The sequence below is a fragment of the Pseudophryne corroboree genome, chromosome 9 (genome assembly GCF_028390025.1).
Source record: "Pseudophryne corroboree isolate aPseCor3 chromosome 9, aPseCor3.hap2, whole genome shotgun sequence".
NCBI classification, from domain to species: domain Eukaryota; kingdom Metazoa; phylum Chordata; class Amphibia; order Anura; family Myobatrachidae; genus Pseudophryne; species Pseudophryne corroboree.
The window spans coordinates 450,359,453-450,385,568 of NC_086452.1; the positions used below are offsets into that span (position 1 = coordinate 450,359,453).

A 26,116-nucleotide genomic window follows, 5' to 3' on the forward strand; every position below is an offset into this window, starting at 1 on the left:
TGAACTGCGATCGTAGCTCATCCCTTTACTAGGAGCTAGTGCGTCGGAAGCTCATGCTGGAGTACAGCAAGGGAACCTTAATACAAATGAGTCCCCAGGAGCCAGGTGACCTGTAGGAACTGCTGTCCATCATTCAGAAAATGGAAGCAAATTCCTTTTCTGTGCATCTTTCAGCAGCTGCTTCCTCAGTTGAGTTTGGAACAAGCATTAAATCGCATACACTGCAGCTCAATGCAAGCTACGTGCACATAGGCCCTCATTCCGAGTCGTTCGCTCGGTAATTTTCATCGCATCGCAGTGAAATTCCGCTTAGTACGCATGCGCAATATTCGCACTGCGACTGCGCCAAGTAATTTAACAATGAAGATAGTATTTTTACTCACGGCTTTTTCTTCGCTCCGGCGATCGTAGTGTGATTGACAGGAAATGGGTGTTACTGGGCGGAAACACAGCGTTTTATGGGCGTGTGGATAAAAACGCTACCGTTTCCGGAAAAAACGCAGGAGTGGCCGGAGAAACGGGGGAGTGTCTGAGCGAACGCTGGGTGTGTTTGTGACGTCAAACCAGGAACGACAAGCACTGAACTGATCGCAGATGCCGAGTAAGTCTGAAGCTACTCTGAAACTGCTAAGTAGTTTGTAATCGCAATATTGCGAATACATCGGTCGCAATTTTAAGAAGCTAAGATTCACTCCCAGTAGGCGGCGGCGGCTTAGCGTGTGTAACTCTGCTAAAATCGCCTTGCGAGCGATCAACTCGGAATGAGGGCCATAGTTCTGCACATTTGCATGGTCTGTGGTTGTTTGTGTGATTGATTTTAGTAATTGGACACTGCTCTGCAGCTGTTGGCACATGAGGTCTTTGGTGTCCTTTTACTAAGCAGCAGGTAGTGATGGACACCTCAGCAGACAGGCTTTGTAGAAATAAGCTATTTGGATTCATTGGTTCATACACAGGGGTGGGGCCAGTGATGTCACAGCAGCTCAAATGGATGCACTCAAATTTTTTTTTTTACCTTTTAGCAAAACACTGTCCAAATAATGGGGCATACCGTATGTAATAGGGTCTGAGTTTGCCGGATGTGCTTGATGCTGGTCAATCTCGGACATTTTTTTTAAAAAGCGGCAATCATTGAGCAGGCAAAACCATGCCTCGGACATGATTGCCACTTTAAAAAAAAAAATCCAAAATCGGCTGGTATCCCGCACCTCAGGCAAAGTGACCCTATTACATATGCCCCAATGTGTGTGAAGCTTTGCCTGTCCGCACCAGACACAGGGGCAGATGTATTAAGACTGGAGAAGTGATAAAGCAGTGATAAGTGCAAGGTGATATCGCACAAGCCAATCAGCTCCAATATGTAAATTGACAGTTAAAGCACCAGCCAATCGGCTCCTATCACCTTGCACTTATCACTTCTCCAGTCTTAAAACATCTGCCCCATAATCCTAATCTACTTTGTAACACGAGCAGTGTAATATCAGAGTAACACAGACCTGAGTATATTATCATTTATGAACATGCGGTTTAGAATTTTTTTCCTCAGGTGCAATAGGGATCCACAGGGATGACATTGGGGTTTAGGTGGTTGGAGTGGACTGGGAACCAAACATTTAAAGCTTTTGAATTATCGCTTCACAGTTGTAGCTTCTCCCATAGCTCTATGTAGTGGGAGCAGTACAGTTTTGGAGGATGATTCCTCTGTATGCCATGAGTGTACGGGCGGCTCTTTCCTACGTGTGCGGTGTACATTTAGTACAACTTAGCTGCCCCCCTCCACCTCTGGATGCTGTAAGGATGTGGGGACTGCGCAGTGTCCATGCTTTGCGGTCAGTGGTCGGATATTAGAGCTTGTATGTAAGAAACTTGCAATCACTTTACTGACATCATTTACAGAGGAGAAAGTCCTAACAGAACTCTCAAAACTAAAAGTGGATACCCCCAAGGATACTCAGAGAGGTAAAAGATGTGCTGGTGACACCTTTAACAGAATTATTTAACCAGTCACTAAACACAGGTGCCATTCCAGAGGACTGGAAAAGAGTAAATGTAGTTCCACTGCACAAAAGTGGACGCAAGGAAGAAGCAAGTAACTACAGACCAGTAAGCCTTACATCTGTAGTAGGGAAAGTAATGGAAAAACGATTAAAAGAAAGAGTTGTGGAATATCTTAAATCAAACAACTTACAGGATCCAAAACAGCATGAATTTATTGGTGGGAGATCATGCCAAACAAATCTTAATGACTTTTTTGACTCTCTGACAAAAATAAAAGATCAAGGGGGAGCTGTAGATGTAGCATATCTAGACTTTAGTAAGGCATTTGACACTCCCATATCGCAAACTGATAAATAAACTTGAAAGTGTGGGGGTGGATTATAAAACAGTTAAATGGGTAAGAACCTGGTTACAGGATAGGAAACAGACAGTTGTAGTAAATGGAGTGCAATCTATGGAGAGAAATGTTATCAGTGGAGTACTCCAGGGATCTGTACTTGGTCCAGTTCTCTTTAATATCTTAGTTCAGGCATGTCCAAACTACGGCCCTCCAGCTGTTGAGAAACTACACATCCCAGCATGCCCTGACACAGCTTTAGTATTGTTTTACCAAAAAGAGAAAAGGATGTAGTTCTATGGTGCACTCAGTCGATAAATTAACAATTATTTATTAAAACATAACTTTTATTGGTACAGTGTATAATAAAATGTAATCTCCCCACCTATCTATAAAAAGCGAAATATTAAAATATAGAGAAAGAAATGAAATAATAAAATCTGGCGTTGTAGCACCCGATATCACTCCTGTTATTATTAAATATTCGATCCAAATATCGATAGTAATGTTGTGTCTGAACCGTGATAATATATTAAATCTTAATCACTGAATGTATCATCAAGTGATCCATTCATAATATCCAAAATCACTCCTGTTTTCTACCAGTCTGATTATGGGGTGATTACAGATAGGGTATATATATATATATATAAATCACTGATAATTAGATAGAATAGTATGCAATCTTATATTAAATGCAGTTTAACTGTCCACTCAGTTAAATAGTGTATTTCCTCATACAATGTTGTAAGGCTGATACAATGTGTTATACTCGATCCTCCACTGTTATAAAATAACTGAGCAGATCACTGTAGCAATATTGTAACACATGGATTACTCATTCATTCCTCTATGCATCGATACAGAGCATAATCTCAGGTCAGTACATCTCACAAGTGTAATGATAATCCATTGTATTATAGGGATATAAAATTATATCCGCTCACGGTTACTGCTTCCCTCAGTGTATTCTTTTTTTACTCTTTACTACTTGAGAATTTTAGCTCATACAGAGCTGTAGGAACTTGATTTATAGGTATTCAGTCCTATATTGTACGGTCTCAGAATCGGACATTGTAATGATGTTGTGACAACTTGACTAATTATTCTTTCCTCTATACACTACTGAGGTACACAATCTAATCTCTGGATAATTTCTTCTCACAGAGATAGTACCGATCCACTCTCATATAAACTGAAGGAGTTATATCCCCTCCTGTATTCTGCCTCAATAAATGTGTTCCTTTAGGGCGCTGCTGATGGAATTAATTAGCCTTCAGAGTGTATAGTAGGACGTCTCAGTAAGTCGCAACTGTTGTGTAATTACATACAGATGAATGAATGCTGCCAACGTATTATCAAGTAGGGCTAAAATTGATCTCTAATATTATGCCTCTGTGACTACCACCAGTATACTAGATACACATTAGCCGTACTGAGTAGAAAGGTGATATGAAATGACAGTCTGCACGCGTGCATATAATTAGAGCTTTCTCATAGTGCAAAGAACTAACAACATCATTAGTATCTCATGCTGAGGGCGGTATTCTATTCTATTAATGTTTGCATACTCAAATTGGATCACTTTAATTGATATCTGTGACACATAACATAATTGCACAATATTGCCAGGAGCAAATACGGGGCTACCAGCGCCTCACTCCAATGCGCATTTCGCCCGTAGCTTAGTCATGTTTTTTTTCCTACACAGCTTTAGCATTCTCTGACAGCAAAACTGTGTCCGGGCATGCTGGGATATGTAGTTTCACAACAGCTGGAGGGCCGCAGTTTGGACATGCCTGTCTTGGTGACATTGCAGATGGTATTGAAGGGAAGATATGCCTTTTTGCAGATGATACAAAGATATGCAACAGAGTAGACACACCGGGAGGGGTAAAACAAATGATTGATGACCTAGGTAGGCTTGAGAAATGGTCAATAACATGGCAACTACAGTTTAATGCTAATAAAATGCTAAATCATGCACTTAGGTCTCAAAACCCCAAAGGCTAAGTATAGTATCAAGGGTACTATAATGGAAACTACTGAGGAGGAAAGGGATTTAGGAGACTATTTCAAGTGACTTGAAGGCAGGAAAGCAATGCAGCAAAGCAATGAGGAAGGCAAGTCAGATGCTTGGTTGCATAGGGAGAGGAGTCAGTAGCAGGAAAAAAGAAGTGATAATACCACTGTATAGGTCATTGGTGCGGCCCCATCTGGAATACTGTGTCCAGTTCTGTAGACCAAGGGGGTCATTCCGAGATACTCGCTAGCTGCTTTTAGCAGCATTGCACACGCTAGGCCGCCGCCCTCTGGGAGTGTATCTAAGCTTAGCAGAATAGCGAAACGAAAGATTAGCAGAAATGCGAATAGAAAATTCTCAGCAGTTTCTGAGTAGCTCGAGACTTACTCCTACACTGCGATCAGTTCAGCCCGTTTCGTTCCTGGTTTGACGTCACACACACACCCTGCGTTCGGGCAGCCACTCCCCGTTTCTCCAGACACTCCTGCGTTTTATTCAGGCACGCCTGCGTTTTTCCGCACACTCCCAGAAAACGTCCAGTTTCCGCCCAGAAACACCCACTTCCTGTCAATCACACTATGATCACTTCAACGATGAAAATTCTTCGTTCGGACGTGAGTAAATCTACTAAGTTTTGTGCTAAAATACTTGGCGCATGCGCAATGTGTACCATGCGCATGCGCATTTTTGCCTTAATCGCTCCGTTGTGAAAATCGGCAACGAGCGAACAACTCGGAATGACCACCCATATCTCCAGAAGGATATAAATACATTAGAGAGTGTACAGAGAAGGGCAACTAAAATGGTGCATGGCCTACATCACAAAACTTACCCGGAAAGACTAAAAAATCTTAACGTATAGTTTGGAGCAGAGAAGGGAAAGGGGGAACATGATAGAGACTTTCACATATATCAAGGGTCTTAAAGTTCAGGAGGGAAACATTCTCCAAAGGAAGAGAAGTATTAGAACTCGAGGACATACACTGAGACTGGAGGGGGGGAGGTTCAGAGGAAATTTAAGGAAAATTTACTTCACAGAAAGGGTAGTGGATAAGTGGAATAGTCTCCCATCAGAGCCTCCCATAAGGATATCCTTACAGAGAATTAAGGTTCAAACAGGGTTGAGATTACCTAAAGGATAAAAATAAGATTTTAAACCTACCGGTAAATCTTTTTCTCCTAGTCCGTAGAGGATGCTGGGGACTCCGTAAGGACCATGGGGTATAGACGGGCTCCGCAGGAGACATGGGCACTATAAAGAACTTTTAGTATGGGTGTGCACTGGCTCCTCCTTCTATGCCCCTCCTCCAGATGTCAGTTAGAGAAACTGTGCCCAGAGGAGATGGACAATGGCCCTCATTCCGAGTTGTTCGCTCGTTCTTTTTCATCGCATCGCAGTGAAAATCCGCTTAGTACGCATGCGCAAAGTTCGCACTGCGACTGCGCCAAGTAACTTTACTATGAAGAAAATAGGATTTTGGTACTTACCAGGTAAATCCTTTTCTTTGAATCCATAGGGGTCACTGGAGTACTCTTGGGATATGGACGGGCTTCCGTAGGAACACAGCACTGAATATTTAAATTTAGTAACACTCCACCCCTCCATATCCCTGAGCACTTACTCAGTGTTTTTTACTGAGCCGAACAGGAATTAAGAGAGGTTAATAATGGAGTATTACATATAACATAACTGACAATAACGAAGTTAACCCATAACGTTACTGACAACTAACAGTTGACACCCTAACCAGCACTTGTAACTTGAACCAGTCGGTGAAAATGTGTTACCATAAGATCCTCAGAACTAACCCCAAGTAAGTAAACTGCTCTGGGTGGGCGTCCAGTGACCCCTATGGATTCAAAGAAAAGGATTTACCTGGTAAGTACCAAAATCCTATTTTCTTTTTCATCCACTAGGGGTCACTGGAGTACTCTTGGGACGTACCAAAGCTTCCCCCGTGGGCGGGAGAGCAGTTTGGCACTTGTAACACTAGGCGGCCAAAGCTAGATGCTGATGCCGCAAAAGTATCAAACTTGTAAAAGCGCACAAACGTGTGCACTGAAGACCATGTAGCCGCCCGGCAAAGCTGCGTCGCAGAAGCCCCACGACCAGCTGCCCATGAAGTTCCCACAGAACGTGTGGAATGAGCGGTTACTGACGTAGGCGGTTGTAACCTAGCATGAAGGTAAGCCTGGCGTATGGTCAGTTTTATCCATCTGGATAAAGTTTGTTTAGATGCTGGCCAACCCATCTTGGCAGCATCATAGAGAACAAATAACGTATCCGTCTTACGAACTGAAGACGTTCGGGTTACATAAACGCGTAACGCACGAACCACATCCAGAGTTCCAGAATGTGCTGTCAACACAGGAACTACTATTGGTTGATTGATGTGAAAAGATGACACTACCTTTGGTAAGAAGGCGGGATTCGTCCGAAGTTCCGCTCTGTCATCATGAAACACCAAATACGGTGGCTTGCAGGACAAGGCACCCAAATCCGAAACACGCCTTGCCGAAGCTAAGGCTAAGAGAAAAATTGTTTTCCAAGTGAGAAACTTTATATCCACTTGTTGTAAGGGTTCAAAATATGAAGACTGTAAGAACTCCAAAACCAGATTCAAGTCCCATGGCGCTGTAGGTGGAATGAAAGGAGGCTGTACCCTGATTACACCTTGGAGAAAGGTGCGTATAGACGGCAATAGAGCCAATCGTCTTTGAAAGTAAATTGACAAAGCAGATACCTGCACCTTTAGTGTAGATAAACGCAATCCTCCATCTAAGCCTGATTGTAGAAACAACAAAAGGCGGCATAACTTGAAAGCTGATGTCGGAAATTTCCGAGCTTCACACCAACCTATATAGGCACGCCATATTCTGTAATAATGAGCTGCCGTAACCGGCTTTCTAGCCCGTAACATGGTTGGTATAACTGAATCTGGAATGCCCTCTCTTTTTAAGAGGGCGGTCTCAACAGCCACCCCGTCAAACGCAGCCGCGCTAAATCGGGGTAAAGAAAAGGACCCTGTTGTAACAGGTCTGGACGTATCGGGAGTGGCCACGGATCGTCTGCGAGTAATCCTCGAAGATCCGAGAACCAAGCTCTCCGAGGCCAATGAGGCGCCACTAGTATGACTGTGAGCGACTCTCTTTTGATCCGTTTTAGCACCAGAGGGAGCAGCGGAAACGGTGGAAACAGATACACCAGACTGTACGGCCACGCGACAGTGAGAGCATCCACCGCGACTGCCTTTGGATCTCTTGTTCTGGACACATACTGGGGCGTTTGATGATTGTGTCGAGATGCCATCAGGTCCACCTGAGGATAACCCCATCGCTGAACCAACATGTGAAACACTTCTGGATTTAATGACCATTCGCCTGGGTGAAGATCCCGACGACTGAGATAATCCGCTTCCCAGTTGTCCACTCCCGGAATGAACACGGCCGACAATATCACCTGGTGGTATTCTGCCCAATTGAGGATTCGAGCTACTTCCCGCATTGCCATGCGGCTTCTCGTTCCTCCTTGTTTGTTGATGTATGCGACCGCTGTCGCATTGTCCGACTGCACTTGGACAGGCTGAGAGCGAACCATGTGCACCGCTTGTCGTAGCGCATTGAAAATCGCGCGGAGTTCTAGAACATTTATTGACAGCAATTTTTCGTGATCCGCCCAGAGACCCTGGAGCTGACAATTTTGAATTACCGCTCCCCAACCTCTGAGACTGGCGTCCGTAGTTAGAATTATCCAATTGCAAACTCCGAACCGTCTTCCTGCGGTTAAATTGTGTTCCTTGAGCCACCATAGCAGAGAAACTCTTGCTATTGGTGACAACCTCACTCTGTGGTGAATCTGCAGATGCGAGCCCGACCACTGGGCAAGCACGTTCAGCTGAAATGGACGAGAGTGAAATCTCCCGAACTGAAGCGCCTCGAAAGCTGCCACCATTGTGCCTAACAGGCGAATGCACAAGTGTACCGACACTGTGCGTGGTTTGAGTACTAATTGTACTAGATGGCGTAGCATTTGTACTTTCTGTTGTGGTAGGTAAATCCTTTGATTGACCGTATCGAGAATCATACCTAGGAACTGAAGGCGTTGAGACGGAATCAGATGTGATTTCTTGAAATTGACAATCCAACCGTGGTGAACCAGTACATTGTAAGTTAGCAGCGCATGTTGGGTAAGTATCTGTTGAGACGGAGCTTTGATGAGCAGATCGTCTAAATACGGAACTATCGTCACTCCCAGGGATCTGAGGTGAGCTATCATCACAGACATTACTTTGGTGAATACCCGAGGCGCTGATGACAGGCCAAACGGCAGAGCCTGAAACTGGTAATGGTTTTGGCGTATTGCAAATCGTAAGAATTTCTGATGAGGCTGCCAAATTGGAATGTGTAAGTACGCATCCTTGAGGTCTAGCGCAATCATAAATTCCTTGGTCTCTAACCCCGCAATCACCGACCGTAGAGACTCCATTTTGAATCTGTAGTAAGTTACGTACTGATTGAGGCCCTTTAAGTTCAATATTGGTCTGACTGAGCCATCCGGCTTCGGGACCACAAATAGACTTGAATAATAACCCTGACCCTGTTGGTGTACAGGGACCGGAATCAACACTGCCGAATCCAGTAAGGACTGAATGGCAATTTGCAAAACTGTCCTCTTGTCGTCCGACAGAGGCAAACCTGTCTTGAAAAACCGCAGAGGCGGAAGACAGTCGAACTCTATTTTGTAACCTTTTAACACTAAATTGCGAATCCAGCCCTCCGCGGACGTGTGGAACCACGCCCCATGGAACGTGTGAAGGCGTGCTCCCACAATTGGAGATCCGAGATGGGCTGGTAACCCGTCATGCCACTGGCTTGTCGGTAACCTTAGCGTCTTGGCGAGTTGTGTTGGTTTGATGGAAACCACGTCCTCGACCACGTCTAGCAGGCGTGGCTGATCCTCTGCCACGTCCTCGAAAGGGCTGAGGTCTAAAGGATTTGAACGAAGGTCCAGCGTACCTTCTTCTTGGCGCAGGTGGAGGCAATGGTAAGAACACAGACTTACCTCCCGTAGCCTCCTTAATCCATGCGTCCAATTCTGGACCAAACAACTTCTTGCCATCGTAAGGCAACGCCTCTATACTTCGTTTGACCTCTGCCTCCGCTTGATAAGTACGCAGGTAGAGTGCTCTTCGTGCCGTAACTAGCGAAGATGAAATACGAGAAGTGAGCTGACAGACGTCAGTAGACGCTGTACAGAGATACTCTACAGCCTCAATCATTTGATTCACCTGAATTATCAGGTTTTCGTCATGTAAAGCCGATTTGAGTTCTGTAAGCCATATTATGAGCGCCTTAGTGACCCAAATGCCAACCAATCCAGGTCTTAGCATCACACCTGCTGCTACATACATGGATTTAAGCATAGTTTCTATCTTACGATCTGACGGATCTTTAAGCGTAGTAGCTGATGGCACTGGTATGGTTAATTTCTTGGTAAGCTTTGACACTGAAGAATCAACTATTGGTGGATTCTCCCATGTACCCGTTACCGATTCTGGAAACGGATAACTAGACTTAAATCTGCGAGGTATAGAAAACCGTTTATCTGGATTCTGTCTGGATTCTACTAACATCTGATTTAGAGAATCCGACACAGGAAAACTTACTGGCGTCTTTCGTCGTTTAGTAAATATGACCTGATCATTGGTGAGAGGCTGCTCAGCTTCAGGAAACCTTAGCGACTGCCGTACCGCTCTGATGAGATCATCAATGCCGGAACTGTTAACATCCTCGCCGTCTGACTCCACTTCGCCCTCCTCCCCCTCATCGTGTTCCGTGAGGTCTGGGATGGAATCGTCAGACTGCAACATAGCAGACACTGGAAAATCATAAGACATATGAAAATTATCCCGTTTGCCCAAAATGGATTTGGACCCTACGCAAGGCTGAGACGCCTCCGGTAGTTCTGGCGGTCTCACCCTAGACTCAGATCTTAGCGTTTCTCGCTCCAGACGAGCAGCGGTCATTTCTGTCTGAAATTTCTCCAGTACATTTACTAACATACCCCACGGAGGATCCGGTGATGAAATTGGTTGCAAAACCGGAGCAGAAATGGTATTCTGAACGGAATCCACAAAACATACGTTACATGTGGTAGATCCATCCGGTAACACACTGCCACATACTTTGCAAATATGCTTTTTAGTTTTTGCTGGTGCCTTACTCATTATGGCGACAGACAATACAATACACAAAACACAGACACCTGCACGACTCAGTAAAATAGCAATAAGGTGGCTCTGTATATATATCTGGCCCAGTGCAATACACGTGGCCAGTACTATAAATTTTGATCCCAAATTCCCACGAACACCCCTGCGCCTCCGGTGGAGAAGAGATGTAGGACAGGAACGTTCTGGAATCACAGAGGAAGACACAGGAAGCATGTTAAAAATGGCTGCCCTGCTATACTTATACATATAATCACAGTGCTGCATTCACTGATTATACTGTAATAATCCCTCTGCTGCTGCAGTATTTCACTGATATGTCCCCCCTGTAATGGCTGTTTATCTTATTACAGCGGCAGCGCAGCGTGTGGGCCCCCAGCGGGTATCGTAGAGCGCTATGTGCCTCGTGTGTCCCAGCGGTGGGCTCCTGTATAATAGCGTGTCAGCTACCAAGGTAGCGCTGCGGCGAAGTGAGGGTCGTTCCGAGGTGCCTGGCCGGAGGCTGTGGCCTAACGGGCGGGTACCTGAGCGGGGAGAGCCGCGGCGCCTGCACGGAGGTCTGTGGCCGAACGTGCGGGCGCCTGAGTGGAGAGAGCCGCTGCGCCTGCACGGAGGTCTGTGGCCGAACGTGCGGGCGCCTGAGTGGAGAGAGCCACGGTGCCTGCACGGAGGTCTGTGGACGAACGTGCGGCCGCCTGAGCGGGGTGGAATGGGCGGGCGCCTGAGCGGGAAGATGCCGGAGGCTGAGAGGGGAGAGCCGCTCCTTGCCGTCACCCAGCACTATGTCTCCACACGTCGGGGCGGCAGCGGGAGCTGACCGCCCCGTTTCACATACCTCACTCCTGCAGACGTGCGGAGGCTCCAACGGGGCTTTTCAGTAAGCGCCGGCCAGCCAGTGCAGGAGGATGTGAGGGCTGTGAGGGAGCTCTTTCAGAGAGGCCCGACACGCCCGTGCTGCAATCAGCAGCTGCACTATCCCTGACCCTGCCTTTTGGAAGGGGGACAGGGATGTGGTCAAACAGTAGAAAAAATAAAAATTAAAAATAAAAGTTTCTTCAACAAAACCGTGACTTCAGCTAAGCATGTGTTGCCACGTTCAGCACAGAAAAAACACTGAGTAAGTGCTCAGGGATATGGAGGGGTGGAGTGTTACTAAATTTAAATATTCAGTGCTGTGTTCCTACGGAAGCCCGTCCATATCCCAAGAGTACTCCAGTGACCCCTAGTGGATGAAAAAGAAAGTATTTTTACTCACGGCTTTTTCTTCGCTCCGGCGATCGTAATGTGATTGACAGGAAATGGGTGTTACTGGGCGGAAACACGGCGTTTCAGGGGCGTGTGGCTGAAAACGCTACCGTTTCCGGAAAAAACGCAGGAGTGGCCGGAGAAACGGTGGGAGTGCCTGGGCGAACGCTAGGTGTGTTTGTGACGTCAACCAGGAACGACAAGCACTGAACTGATCGCACAGGCAGAGTAAGTCTGGAGCTACTCTGAAACTGCTAAGTAGTTAGTAATCGCAATATTGCGAATACATCGGTCGCAATTTTAAGAAGCTAAGATTCACTCCCAGTAGGCGGCGGCTTAGCGTGTGTAACTCTGCTAAATTCGCCTTGCGACCGATCAACTCGGAATGAGGGCCAATATGAGGAAAGGATTTTGTAAATCTAAGGGCAAGATTCATACCAGCCCACACCAAACACACCGTATAACCTGGAATACACGTAACCAGTTAACAGTATGAACAAAGAACAGTATCAGTCAAAGACCGATTCCAACTGTAACATAACCCTTATGTAAGCAATAACTATATACAAGTCTTGCAGATTTAGTCCGCACTGGGACGGGCGCCCAGCATCCTCTACGGACTAGGAGAAAATGATTTTACAGGTAGGTTTAAAATCTTATTTTCTCTTACGTCCTAGAGGATGCTGGGGACTCCGTAAGGACCATGGGGTTTATACCAAAGCTCCCAATCGGGCGGGAGAGTGCGGATGACTCTGCAGCACCGACTGAGCAAATGCGAGGTCCTCCTCAGCCAGGGTATCAAACTTGTAGAATTTCGCAAAAGTGTTTGAACCCGACCAAGTAGCTGCTCGGCAAAGCTGTAACGCCGAGACGCCTCGGGCAGCCGCCCAAGAAGAGCCCACCTTCCTAGTGGAATGGGCCTTTACCGAATTTGGTAACGGCAATCCAGCCGTAGAATGAGCCTGCTGAATTGTGTTACAGATCCAGCGAGCAATAGTCTGCTTAGAAGCAGGAGCGCCAACCTTGTTAGCTGCATACAGGACAAACAGTGCCTCTGTTTTCCTAACTCTAGCCGTCCTGGCTACATACATTTCTCTGACGTCCTAGTGGATGCTGGGAACTCCGTAAGGACCATGGGGAATAGTGGGCTTCGAAGGAGACTGGGCACATCTAAGAAAGAATTAGGACTACCTGGTGTGCACTGGCTCCTCCCTCTATGCCCCTCCTCCAGACCTCAGTTAGAATTCTGTGCCCGGCCGAGCTGGTTGCACACTGGGGGCTCTCCTGAGCTTCTAGAAAAAGAAAGTATTTGTTAGGTTTTTTATGTTCAGTGAGATCTGCTGGCAACAGACTCACTGCTTCGTGGGACAGAGGGGAGAGAAGCGAACCTACCTGCTTGCAGCTAGCTTGGGCTTCTTAGGCTACTGGACACCATTAGCTCCAGAGGGATCGAACACAGGCCCAGCCTCGGTCGTCCTGTCCCAGAGCCGCGCCGCCGTCCCCCTCGCAGAGCCAGAAGAACGAAGAGCAGTGGAAAAATCGGCGGCTGAAGACTCCTGTCTTCATTAAGGTAGCGCACAGCACTGCAGCTGTGCGCCATTGCTCCCTCTGCACACCACACACTCCGGTCACTGATGGGTGCAGGGCGCTGGGGGGGGGGGGGGGGGGTGCCCTGGGCAGCAATTAGAGTACCTTACCATGGCTAAAAGCACATAATACAGTGTATAACACTGTATATGTGCATAATCCCCCGCCATACAATACATATAAAAGCGGGAGAAGTCCGCCGAGAAAGGGGCGGGGCTATCTACCTCAGCACACCGGCGCCATTTTCTTCACAGCTCCGCTGGAAGACAGCTCCCCAGGCTCTCCCCTGCAGTATCCAAGCATCAAGGGTTAAAAAGAGAGGGGGGGCACAAAATTTAGGCGCAAAAAACTGTGTAAAAAAGCTGCTATAGGGAGAAATCACTCAGTACAAAAGTGTGACTCCCTGTGATATATAGCGCTGTGGTGTGTGCTGGCATACTCTCTCTCTGTCTCCCCAAAGGACTTTGTGGGGTCCTGTCCTCAGTCAGAGCATTCCCTGTGTGTGTGCGTGTGTCGGTACGGCTGTGTCGACATGATTGATGAGGAAGATTATATGGAGGCGGAGCAGGTGCCGATAAGTGTGATGTCACCCCCTGCGGGGTCGACACCAGAGTGGGTGGATATGTGGAAGGTTTTAACCGACCGTGTCAACTCCTTTACATAAAAGGCTAGATGACGTACAGCAGTGGGACAGCCGGCTTCTCAGCCCGTGCCTGCCCAGGCGTCTCAAAGGCCATCAGGGGCTCAAAAACGCCCGCTACCTCAGATGGCAGACACAGATGTCGACACGGAGTCTGACTCCAGTGTAGACGACGATGAGACAAATGTAAAATCCACAAGGGCCATCCGTTGTATGATTACGGCAATGAAAAATGTGTTGCACATTTCTGACATTAACCCAGTTACCACAAAAAAGGGTATTATATATTGGGGAGAAAAAGCATCCAGTGGTTTTTCCCCCATCAGATGAATTGAAGAAAGTGTGTGAAGAAGCGTGGGGTTTCCCCGATAAGAAAATAGTGATTTCTAAAAAGTTACTGATGGCGTACCCTTTCCCGCCAAAGGACAGGTTACGTTGGGAGACGTCCCCTAGGGTGGATAAGGCGCTCACACGCTTGTCAAAAAAGGTGGCACTGCCGTCTCAGGATACGGCCGCCTTAAAGGAGCCTGCTGATAGAAGCAGGAGGCTATCCTGAAGTCTGTATATACACACTCAGGTATTATACTGAGACCTGCAATTGCTTCAGTGTGTAGTGCTGCAGCAGCTTGGTCCGATACCCTGTCAGATAATATTGAGATTAGACAGGGATACTATTTTGCTAACCATAGAGCATTTTAAAGACGCGGTCTTATATATGAGAGATGCACAGAGGGATATCTGCCGGCTGGCATCTAAAATTAATGCAATGTCCATTTCTGCCAGAAGAGTATTATGGACTCGGCAGTGGACAGGTGAAGGCACATGGAGGTTTTGCCTTATAAGAGTGAGGAATTGTTTGGGGATGGTCTCGCGGACCTAGTATCCACAGCAACAGCTGGGAAGTCGACATTTTTACCTCAGGTTTCCTCACAGCCTAAGAAAGCACCGTATTATCAGGTACAGTCCTTTCGGCCACAAAAAGGCAAGCGGGTCAGAGGCGCTTCCTTTCTGCCCAGAGGCAGGGGAAGAGGGAAAAAGCTGCACCAGACAGCCAGTTCCCTGGAACCAAAATACTCCCCCCGCTTCCTCTAAGTCCATCGCATGACGCTGGGGCTCCACAGGCGGAGCCAGGTGCGGTGGGGGCGCGTCTCCGGAACTTCAGCGACCAGTGGGTTCGCTCACAGGTAGATCCCTGGGTTCTACAAGTGGTATCTCAGGGATACAAGCTGGAGTTGGAGGCCACTCCCCCTCGCCGTTACCTCAAATCTGCCTTGCCGGCTGCTCCCAAAGAATGGGAGGTAGTACTGGACGCTATTCACAAGCTGTACTTCCAGCAGGTGATAATCAAGGTACCCCCCCTTCAACGGGGCGGGGTTACTATTCCACGATGTTGTGGTACCGAAACCAGATGGTTCGGTGAGACCCATCCTAAATTTAAATTTCTTGAACACTTATATAAGGATGTTCAAGTTCAAGATGGAATCGCTCAGGGCGGTTATTACAAGCCTGGAAGAGGGTGTCCCCATGTACCCACCTCACCAGGAGTACCTCAGGTTTGTGGTACAGGACTGTCATTACCAATGCCAGACATTGCCGTTTGGTCTGTCCACGGCACCGAGGGTATTTACTACCAAGGTAATGGCCAAAATGATGATACTCTTTAGAAAGAAGGGAGTTATAATTATCCCGTACTTGGACGATCTCCTGATAAAGGCGTGGTCCAAGGAGCAGTTGCTAGTCAGCGTAGCACTATCTCAGGAAGTGCTGCATCAGCACGGCTGGATTCTGAATATCCCAAAGTCGCAGCTGATTCCCGCGACGCGTCTGCTGTTCCGGGGTATGATTCTGGACACAGAACAGAAGAAGGTTTTTCTCCCGGAGGAGAAGGCCCAGGAATTATCATCTCTGGTCAGGGACCTCCTGCAACCAAAACAGGTGTCGGTGCATCACTGCACGTGAATCCTGGGAAAGATGGTAGCTCTTACGAAGCGTTTCCCTTTGGCAGGTTCCATGCGAGGATCTTCCAGTGGGATCTATTGGACAAGTGGCCCGAATCGCATCTTCAGATGCATCGGTGGATCACCCTGTCACCAAGGACCAGGGTGTCTCTGCTGTGGTGGCTGCAGAGTGCTCATCTTCGTGAAGGCTGCAGATTCGGCATACAGGACTGGGTCCTGGTGACCACGAATGCAAGCCTCCGAGGGTGGGGGGCAGTCACTCAGGGAAGAAAACGTCCAAGGACAAAAACTTCCTTGCATATAAATATTCTGGAACTACGGGTCATTTACAATGCCCTGAGTCAAACAGAATACCTGCTTCAAAAACAACCGGTGCTGATTCAGTCAGACAACATCACGGCTGTCGCCCATGTAAATCGACAGGACGGTACAAGAAGCAGGATAGCAATGGCACAAGCCAAAAGGATTCTTCGATGGGCGGAGAATCACGTGATAGCACTGTCAGCAGTGTGCATTCCGGGAGTGGAAAACTGGGAAGCAGACTTCCTCAGCAGACACGACTTCCACCCGGGGGAGTGGGGACTTCATCCAGAAGTCTTCAAGCTGATTGTACACCGATGGGAACGACCACAGGTGGACAGGATGGCGTCCCGCCTCAATAAAAAGCTAAAAAGATATTGCGCCAGGTCAAGGGACCCTCAGGCGATAGCTGTGGACGCTCTAGTGACACCGTGGGTGTACCAGTCGGTTATGTGTTTCCTCCTCTTCCTCTCATACCCAAGGTACTGAGGATGATAAGAAGGAGAAGAGTAAGAACTATAATCATTGTTCCGGATTGGCCAAGAAGAGCTTGGTACCCAGAACTTCCAGAAATAATCTCAGAGGACCCATGGCCTCTGCCGCTCAGACAGGACCTGCTGCAGCAGGGGCCCTGTCTGTTCCAAGACTTACCGCGACTGCGTTTGACGGCATGGCGGTTGAACACCGGATCCTGAAGGAAAAGGGCATTCCGTCGGAAGTCATCCCTACGCTGATTAAAGCTAGGAAGGATGTGACCGCAAAATATTATCACCGCATATGGCGAAAATATGTTGCGTGGTGTGAGGCCAGGAAGGCCCCAACGGAGGAATTTCAGCTGGGTCGATTTCTGCACTTCCTACAGTCAGGGGTGACTATGGGCCTAAAATTGGGTTCCATTAAGGTCCAGATTTCGGCTCTGTTAATTTTCTTCCAAAAAAGAACTGGCTTCACTGCCTGAAGTTCAGACTTTTGTTAAGTGAGTGCTGCATATTCAGCCCCTTTTTGTGCCTCCAGTGGCACCTTGGGATCTCAACGTAGTGTTGGATTTCCTAAAGTCGCATTGGTTTGAGCCACTTAAAACCGTGGAGCTAAAATATCTCACGTGGAAAGTGGTCATGCTGTTGGCTTTGGCTTCGGCCAGGCGTGTGTCAGAATTGGCGGTTTTGTCATGTAAAAGCCCTTATCTGATTTTTCATATGGATAGGGCGGAATTGAGGACTCGTTTCCAATTCCTTCCTAAGGTGGTATCAGCTTTTAATTTGAACCAACCTATTGTGGTGCCTGCGGCTACTCGGGACTTGGAGGATTCCAAGTTGCTGGACTGGACGTAGTCAAGGCCCTGAAAATCTATTTTCCAGGACAGCTAGAGTCAGGGAAACTGACTAGCTATTGATCCTGTATGCACCCAACAAGCTGGGTGCTCCTGCTTCAAAGCAGACTATTGCTCGCTGGATCTGTAGCACGATTCAACTTGCACGTTCTGCGGCTGGACTGCCGCATCCTAAATCAGTGAGAGCCCATTCCACGAGGAAGGTGGGCTCATCTTGGGCGGCTGCCCGAGGGGCCTCGGCTTTACAACTTTGCCGAGCTGCTACTTGGTCGGGTTCAAACATATTTGCAAAATTCTACAAGTTTGATACCCTGGCTGAGGAGGACCTTGAGTTTGCTCATTCGGTGCTGCAGAGTCATCCGCACTCTCCCGCCCGTTTGGGAGCTTTGGTATAATCCCCATGGTCCTTACGGAGTTCCCAGCATCCACTAGGACGTCAGAGAAAATAAGAATTTACTCACCGGTAATTCTATTTCTCGTAGTCTGTAGTGGATGCTGGGCGCCCATCCCAAGTGCGGATTGTCTGCAATACCGGTATATAGTTATTGCTTAACTAAAGGTTTATTGTTTGGAGCCATCTGTTGAGAGGCTCAGTTGTTATTCATACTGTTAACTGGGTATAGTATCACGAGTTGTTTGGTGTGATTGGTGTGGCTGGTATGAGTCTTACCCGGGATTCCAAATCCTTTCCTTATTGTGTCAGCTCTTCCGGGCACAGTTTCCTAACTGAGGTCTGGAGGAGGGGCATAGAGGGAGGAGCCAGTGCACACCAGGTAGTCCTAATTCTTTCTTAGATGTGCCCAGTCTCCTTCGGAGCCCGCTATTCCCCATGGTCCTTACGGAGTTCCCAGCATCCACTACGGACTACGAGAAATAGAAATACCGGTGAGTAAAATCTTATTTTTTAAGGCCCTGACTACATACCCTGATTCTTCCAAGTCACTCGTAGCCACGGGTACCACGATAGGTTGGTTCATATGAAATGAAGACACCACCTTAGGCAGAAATTGAGGACGAGTCCTCAACTCCGCTCTATCCACATGAAAAATCAAGTAGGGGCTCTTGTGAGACAAGGCCGCCAATTTTGACACTCGCCTTGCAGATGCCAAGGCCAATAACATGACCACCTTCCAGGTGAGAAATTTTAATTCAACCGTCTGAAGGGGTTCAAACCAGTGAGATTTAAGGGGTGTAGTACAGCTGACCGGCGGTCTCCTGACCGCCGGTCAGCTTACCGACGCCAGGATCCCGGCAGCATACCGACGCCGGGATCCCGGCGGGGAGGGGCGAGTGCAGCAAGCCCCTTGCGGGCTCGCTGCGCTCGCCACACTGCGGGCTCGGTGGCGACCTGAGGTCGCCACGGGTTCTATTCCCACTCTATGGGTGTCGTGGACAACCACGAGTGGAAATAGTCCCTGTTGGTCGGCATGCCGACCATCGGGACAGTGACCCGTCGGGCTGGTGGAGGAGGTCATGTGACTGTCGGTCAGCTGACCGGCGGTCACATGAATACCACCCGATTTAAGGAACTGTAACACCACGTTAAGGTCCCAGGGTGCCACTGGGGGCACAAAAGGAGGCTGGATGTGCAGCACTCCCTTTACAAAAATCTGGACATCTGGGAGAGAAGCCAATTCCTTCTGAAAGAATATAGATAGGGCCGAAATCTGTACTTTAATGGAGCCTAACTTCAGGCCCATATCCACTCCTGTCTGTAGGAAGTGGAGAAAACGGCCCAGATGGAAATCTTCCGTAGGAGCATTCTTGGTTTCACATCAAGAGACATACTTCCTCCAGATAAGGTGATAATGTTTCGCCGTCACCTCCTGGTATGACCTCCGGAGAAATACCTTTCCCAGCTAGGATTCGGCGTTCAACCGCCATGCCGTCAAACTTAACCGCGGTAAGTCTTGGAACACGCAGGGTCCCTGCTGCAACAGGTCCTCCCTGAGAGGAAGGGGCCAAGGATCTTCTGTGAGCATTTCCTGAAGATCTGAGTACCAGGCCCTTCGAGGCCAGTCTGGAACAATGAGTATTGTCTGTACTCTTTTTTTTTTGTCTTATGATCCTCAAAATTTTTGCGATGAGAGGAAGAGGAGGAAACACATAGACCGACTGAAACACCCATGGTGTCACCAGGGCATCTACTGCTACTGCCTGAGGGTCCCGGGACCTGGCGCAGTATCTCCGAAGCTTCTTGTTGAGGCGTGACGCCATCATGTCTATTTGAGGAATTCCCCAGAGACCCGTTATCTCTGCAAAGACTTCTCGATGAAGTCCCCACTCTCCTGGATGGAGATCGTGTCTGCTGAGGAAGTCCGCTTCCCAGTTGTCCACTCCCGGAATGAAGACAGCTGACAGAGCGCTTACGTGATTTTCCGCCCAGCGAAGAATCCTGGTGGCCTCCACCATCGCGACTCTGCTCCTTGTCCCGCCTTGGCGGTTTACATGAGCCACGGCTGTGACATTGTCTGATTGAATCAGAACCGGTAGGTTGCGAAGAAGAATCTCCGCTTGTCGAAGGCCGTTGTATATGGCCCTTAATTCCAGCATGTTGATGTGCAGACAAGCCTCCTGGCTTGACCACAGTCCCTGAAAATTTCTCCCTTGCGTGACTGCTCCCCATCCTCGGAGGCTCGCGTCCGTGGTCACCAGAACCCAGTCCTGAATGCCGAACCTGCGACCCTCTAGAAGGTGAGCACTGTGCAGCCACCACAGGAGAGATACCCTGGCCCTGGGGGACAGTGTTATCGTCTGATGTATTTGTAGATGGGACCCGGACCACTTGTCCAGAAGGTCCCACTGAAAAGTCCTTGCATGAAACCTGCCGAAGGGAATGGCCTCGTAGGCTGCCACCATTTTTCCCAGAACTCGAGTGCATTGATGAACTGACTCTCTTTTTGGCTTTAGCAGGTCTCTGACCATGGTCTGGAGATCCTGGGCTTTTTCTGACGGGAGAAAAACCTTCTTTTGTTCCGTGTCCAGAATCATGCCTAGGAACAATAATCGTGTCGTTGGAACCAATTGAGACTTTGGCAGATTGAGAATCCAACCGTGCTGTTGGAGCACTCTCAGGGAGAGCGCCACGTTCTTCAGCAACTGATCTCTTGATCTCGCTTTTATCAGGAGATCGTCCAAGTATGGGATAATTGTGACTCCTTGCTTGCGCAGGAGCACCATCATTTCCGCCATCACCTTGGTGAAAATCCTCGGGCCCGTGGAAAGCCCAAACGGCAACGTCTGAAACTGGTAATGACAGTCCTGTACAGCGAATCTCAGGTACTCCTGATGAGAGGGATATATGGGGACATGAAGGTAAGCATCCTTTATGTCTAGTGACACCATAAAATCCCCCCCTTCTAGGCTGGATATTACAGCTCGGAATGATTCCATCTTGAATTAGAATTTTTTTAAGTACAGGTTCAGGGATTTTAGATTTAAAATGAGTCTGACCGAACCATCCGGCTTCGGAACCACAAACAGGGTCGAATAATACCCTTTTCGCTGTTGGGGCAGGGGGACCTTGACAACCACTTGCTGCTGGCACAGCGTTTGAATTGCAGCTAACACTATTTCCCTCCCTTGGGGAGAAGCTGGTAAGGCCGACTTGAAAAATCGGCGAGGGGGCACCTCTTCGAATTCCAGCTTGTAGCCTTGGGAAACAATTTCCATCGCCCAAGGATCCACGTCTGACCGAACCCAGACCTGGCTGAATAATTGAAGGCGTGCCCCCACCGGTGCGGACTCCCTTAGGGGAGCCCCAGCGTCATGCGGTGGATTTTGCAGAAGCCGGGGAGGACTTCTGCTCCTGGGAACCAGCCGAAGCAGGTGTTCTTTTTCCTCTACCCTTATCTCTGGCAAGGAAGGAGGAGCCCCGACCTCTTCTGGGCTTTTGCGGCCGAAAGGACTGCATCTGATACTGTGGAGTTTTCTTTTGCTGTTGGGGAACAAAAGGTAAAAAGGTAGATTTACCCGCGGTAGCTGTGGAAACCAGATCCGCGAGCCCCTCCCCAAACAACACGTCACCCTTGTAAGGTTAAACCTCCATATGCTTTTTCGAGTCCGCATCACCTGTCCATTGACGGGTCCATAAGGCTCGTCTCGCAGAAATAGCCATGGCATTGGCTCTGGAACCCAGCAGTCCAATGTCTCTCTGAGCATCTCTCATGTATAAGACTGCGTCCTTAATATGGGCTAAAGTTAATAAAACGGTATCCCTGTCTAGGGTATCAAGGTCAGCTGACAAGGTATCTGTCCAAGCTGCAACTGCGCTACATACCCATGCCGACGCAATTGCCGGCTTGAGCAAAGCACCAGTATGTGTATAAATAGACTTTAAAGTAGTCTCCTGCCTGCGGTCTGCAGGATCTTTGAGGGCTGCTGTGTCTGGAGACGGTAGCGCCACCTTCTTGGACAGGCGTGTTAAAGCCTTGTCCACCCTGGGAGAGGATTCCCAACGTACCCTGTCCTGTGTAGGGAAAGGATACGCCATAAGAATCCTTTTGGGAATCTGCAGTTTCTTGTCTGGAGTTTCCCAAGCTTTTTCAAATAACTCGTTAAGTTCATGAGATGGGGGAAAGGTTACTACTTGCTTCTTTCCCTTAAACATGTGTACCCTCGTGTCGGGAACAGAGGATTCATCAGTGATATGCAAAACATCTTTTATTGCAATAATCATACACTGAATACTTTTTGTCACCCTAGGGTGCAATCTAGCTTCATCATAGTCGACACTGGAGTCAGATTCCGTGTCGGTATCTGTGTCTACTATTTGTGACAAGGGACGTTTCTGAGACCCTGAAGGGCCCTGTGAGTCGGTCCAATCCGTGGATTGACCCCCTGTTGTCTCCCTGGACTCTGCTTTGTCCAGTCTCTTATGTAGTGATGCCACACTTGCATTTAACATATGCCACATATCCATCCACTCTTGAGTCGGCACCACCGACGTGGACTCACCACTCATCTGCTCCACCTACTCCTTGGAAGAGCCTTCCGCTTCAACCATGCCGACACGCACGTACCGACACCCCACACACACCGGGATATAACTATAAGGGGACCCTTCCCCAACTAGGCCCTTTGGAGAGACAGAGAGAGAGTATGCCAGCACACACCCAGCGTCCACTTATACTGGAAAACCAGATAGTGCTTTTATGTTATAATCAAGTATTTCCCCACTCACTGCGCCAATATTGTGCCCCCCTCCTCTTTTTCAGCCCTCTGATGTGTTTCAGCAGGGGAGAGTCCGGGGAGCCAGCGTCTCTGCAGCTTCTGTGGAAAAAATGGCGCTGGTTAGTGCTGAGGGATCAAGCTCCGCCCCCTCCAGCGGCAGGCTTCGGTCCCGCTTCAATTTGGAAAAAATGGCGGGGGTTTATCTATTTACTGCCTCCGCAGCCTAATATATATATACATGACAGCCTTGAGGTTTATTGCTGCCCAGGGCGCCTCCCCTGCGCCCTGCACCCATCTGTGCCTGCTCTGTGTTGTGTGGGAGCAATGGCCAGTGAAGATCTGAAGTCTTCTGCCGCCTTGAAGTCTTCTTTTCTTCTAATACTCACCCGGCTTCTATCTTCCGGCTCTGCGAGGAGGACGGCGGCGCGGCTCCGGGACGAACGGCAGGGTGAGACCTGCGTTCCGACTCCCTCTGGAGCTAATGGTGTCCAGTAGCCTAAGAAGCAGAGCCTATCATTTAAGTAGGTCTGCTACTCTCCCCTCAGTCCCACGATGCAGGGAGTCTGTTGCCAGCAGTGCTCCCTGAAAATAAAAAACCTAACAAAATTCTTTTATCAGAGAAACTCAGTAGAGCTCCCCTGCAGTGCACCCAGTCTCCTCTGGGCACAGAATCTAACTGAGGTCTGGAGGAGGGGCATAGAGGGAGGATCCAGTGCACACCCATACTAAAAGTTCTTTAGAGTGCCCATATCTCCTGCGGAGCCCGTCTATACCCCATGGTCCTTATGGAGTCCCCAGCATCCTCTAGGACGTAAGAGAAAAAAAGGGGGCAGAGTAGATGGGCCAAGTGGTTCTTATCTGCCGTCAAATTCTATGTTTCTATGTACTTACATCATGTCACTCCACACTAAGAACATAAATAGTATCCTTGGTGTACTGTAAGATCCTGGCTTTCTAGATGATCACAGACAACAATTCTTATGTCACATATTTATTAGACATTAGCTGAAAAACAGAATGGCTTCCTCCTTCTCCTTGTCGATCTTATCCTGGTCCTTGTCCACCTTGAGCTTCAGAGCCGGTGGGTCGGAACGTGCCATGAGCTTCCTGCCCGTCTGTAAATGATCGGACAAACCGGGGTTACAGTGCGAATGGCCACAAGTTCCTTATGTAACATCATAGCACATGGCTTGCTGAATTGTGTTGTTATTTTATGTGGATGTGTTTCTATGCCCTGCACAAAAAATTGCAGCATGTGTAACAGACCTAGGGGGAAATGTATCAAGCCTTGGCGAGAGATACAGTAAAGTGAAGACGTTACCCAAGGAAACATATCAGCTTCTAACTCTAGATAAATGACAGGGGCTGATCAGTTGCTCTGGGGAACTACTCCACTTTATCAGTGTGCAAGCTTGATACATCTCCCCCTACACAGCGCATCAGCTGCTGTAGAACTGCAAGTCCCAGCATGCTCTCACAACCTTTGGTCCTAATAAGCACACAATAGAATGTTGGGAATCTCTTGCTGTTAAGTGTCCTATGTCTATGAATGTTCTGCCAGCGGTTGTGCTATTGTGGCCAGCAGGTGGCACTGTTCTATTGCTTCTGTGGAGCCGGTTGAAGACTAATTTATTGTTGCGTATACAGTATGTCCTCTAGCCCCTAGAGTCCTGACTTATAACACTCTCGCTATATATAATTGTATTATATACTTACAGTTTTCTTGGGGTCAGCTTGTGCCCTCTCCAACGCCCGCCGGAGTCTCTCCTCTTGGTGCAGCTTCTGCTGTTTAATTTTTTCCTCTCTAAGTCTAAGGAAAGAGATGTCAAATGGAATTAATCAAATATCCTAATTGTTTACTTAGGAGGTGCCATAAAACTGCAGTGACGGCTGGCTGGGGGTTACACATCGTACAAATTGCACATACTGTATACAGCAAGCACGGCTGAGGAAGAAGGTGCAGTCATTTGAGTCTCTGCTCATGTGAGCTTACAGTCTAGGCAGACGTACAAATCGGACGTCATCCGCTTAACATTGCAGTCATTTGAGTGGACTCTACCGAAGCCTCAGAAACCAGATCTGTGTTACTGTGTATCACTCACTGAGAGTCACAATATGCTCGATGAATAAGTAATCACTAAAATTCAATCTTCTAAATTATTAATGTACCGTTTTCATCTCATATACAGTATTGGTATACCAATGTCATATCTCCCAGAGTATATGGTTCTTTTGACTCTGTTAGTAAATATGGACTCTTTATCTGAGCACGAAGCACCTGTGTGTAGCCACTGTGTTTTGTCCAATAGATTGGTTAGTGTTGTCAGCAACGCGTTTTGCACACCTCCCCCAACTCGCCAACACCAGTAGCGGCACTTCAGTGTACCCCATATATCTCTTCACTCGAGCCATCCAGAGAGGATCACCCCCTTTCACAACTAAGCATCAAATCTTGGTATAGTCTGGATTATTTGCATTACGGTTTGCTGCCAATTCCGTCGTCCCCATCCCTGTGCCTCTCTCCTCTGGACCCCGCAGGTAGTGCCATTTCCTAATGTCCATTACAGTCATAGAGCAGTGATATTGCCATGAGTGGGAGTCTGCCTAGAGTTACCGCTTGCACAGAGAGAGTGGGAGAGGTTAGCATAGCCGGTATGTAGAGATGACTCTCCACTTCAGATCTGCTACTGGATAAGGTTCTGCATAGCAGTTTTGTCACCAGATATGACTCTACATAGTGCTGCCACTGGGGGGTTGGGGTGCGTGCTGCTCCGGCTGAAATCATACGAGGGGGTGACACCAAAATAGCAGAGCTGATCTGCTATTTTGGTGTCACCCCCTTGGATGGTGTCACTAAGCAGTGCCAGGAGAGGCAAGCCCCCACCCAGCCTGACGAGAACAGGGCTGTGACACAGCACGCTTCATGAACGTCATCTGCCAGGGAACGTGCCATTGCGGAGTCCAGAAGGTGGGGTGACATCAACCCCAGTGACACCAATGTCTCTACATAGTACACTCCGCACCAGATATGGCTCTGCATTATATACCGCACACCAACTATGGCTCTGCATAAAATACTGCACACCAGATATGGCTTTGCATAATATACTGCACACCAGATATGGCTCTGCATAATATACCGCACACCAACTATGGCTCTGCATAAAATACCGCATACCAGATACGGCTCTGCTTAATATACCGCACACCAACTATGGCTCTGCATAATTTACCGCACACCAGATATGGCTCTGCATAATATACCACACACCAACTATGTCTCTGCATAATACACT

At 48.1% G+C, this 26,116-nt stretch overlaps 2 protein-coding genes across 4 annotated transcripts in view; one reads left to right on the forward strand and one right to left on the reverse strand.

Annotated features, from left to right (window-relative positions):
- Window positions 1-25,059, forward strand: part of ZXDC (ZXD family zinc finger C) — a 52,042-nt gene extending 26,983 nt beyond the window's left edge. Inside the window, exon 10 of the mRNA XM_063941190.1 lies at window positions 24,685-25,059. Coding sequence (XP_063797260.1) covers window positions 24,685-24,696 — 12 coding nt within the window. The 3' untranslated portion in view covers window positions 24,697-25,059. The remainder of the gene's footprint in view (window positions 1-24,684) is intronic.
- The window catches only part of CFAP100 (cilia and flagella associated protein 100), a 54,796-nt gene continuing 52,475 nt past the window's right edge, over window positions 23,796-26,116 (reverse strand). For all 3 annotated transcript variants that reach the window (XM_063941195.1, XM_063941193.1, XM_063941194.1), the window contains 2 exons: window positions 24,537-24,630; window positions 23,796-23,935 (listed from right to left, as the gene is read on the reverse strand). In XM_063941195.1, the coding sequence (XP_063797265.1) occupies window positions 23,822-23,935; window positions 24,537-24,630 (208 nt within the window). In that variant the 3' untranslated portion in view covers window positions 23,796-23,821. The remainder of the gene's footprint in view (window positions 23,936-24,536; window positions 24,631-26,116) is intronic.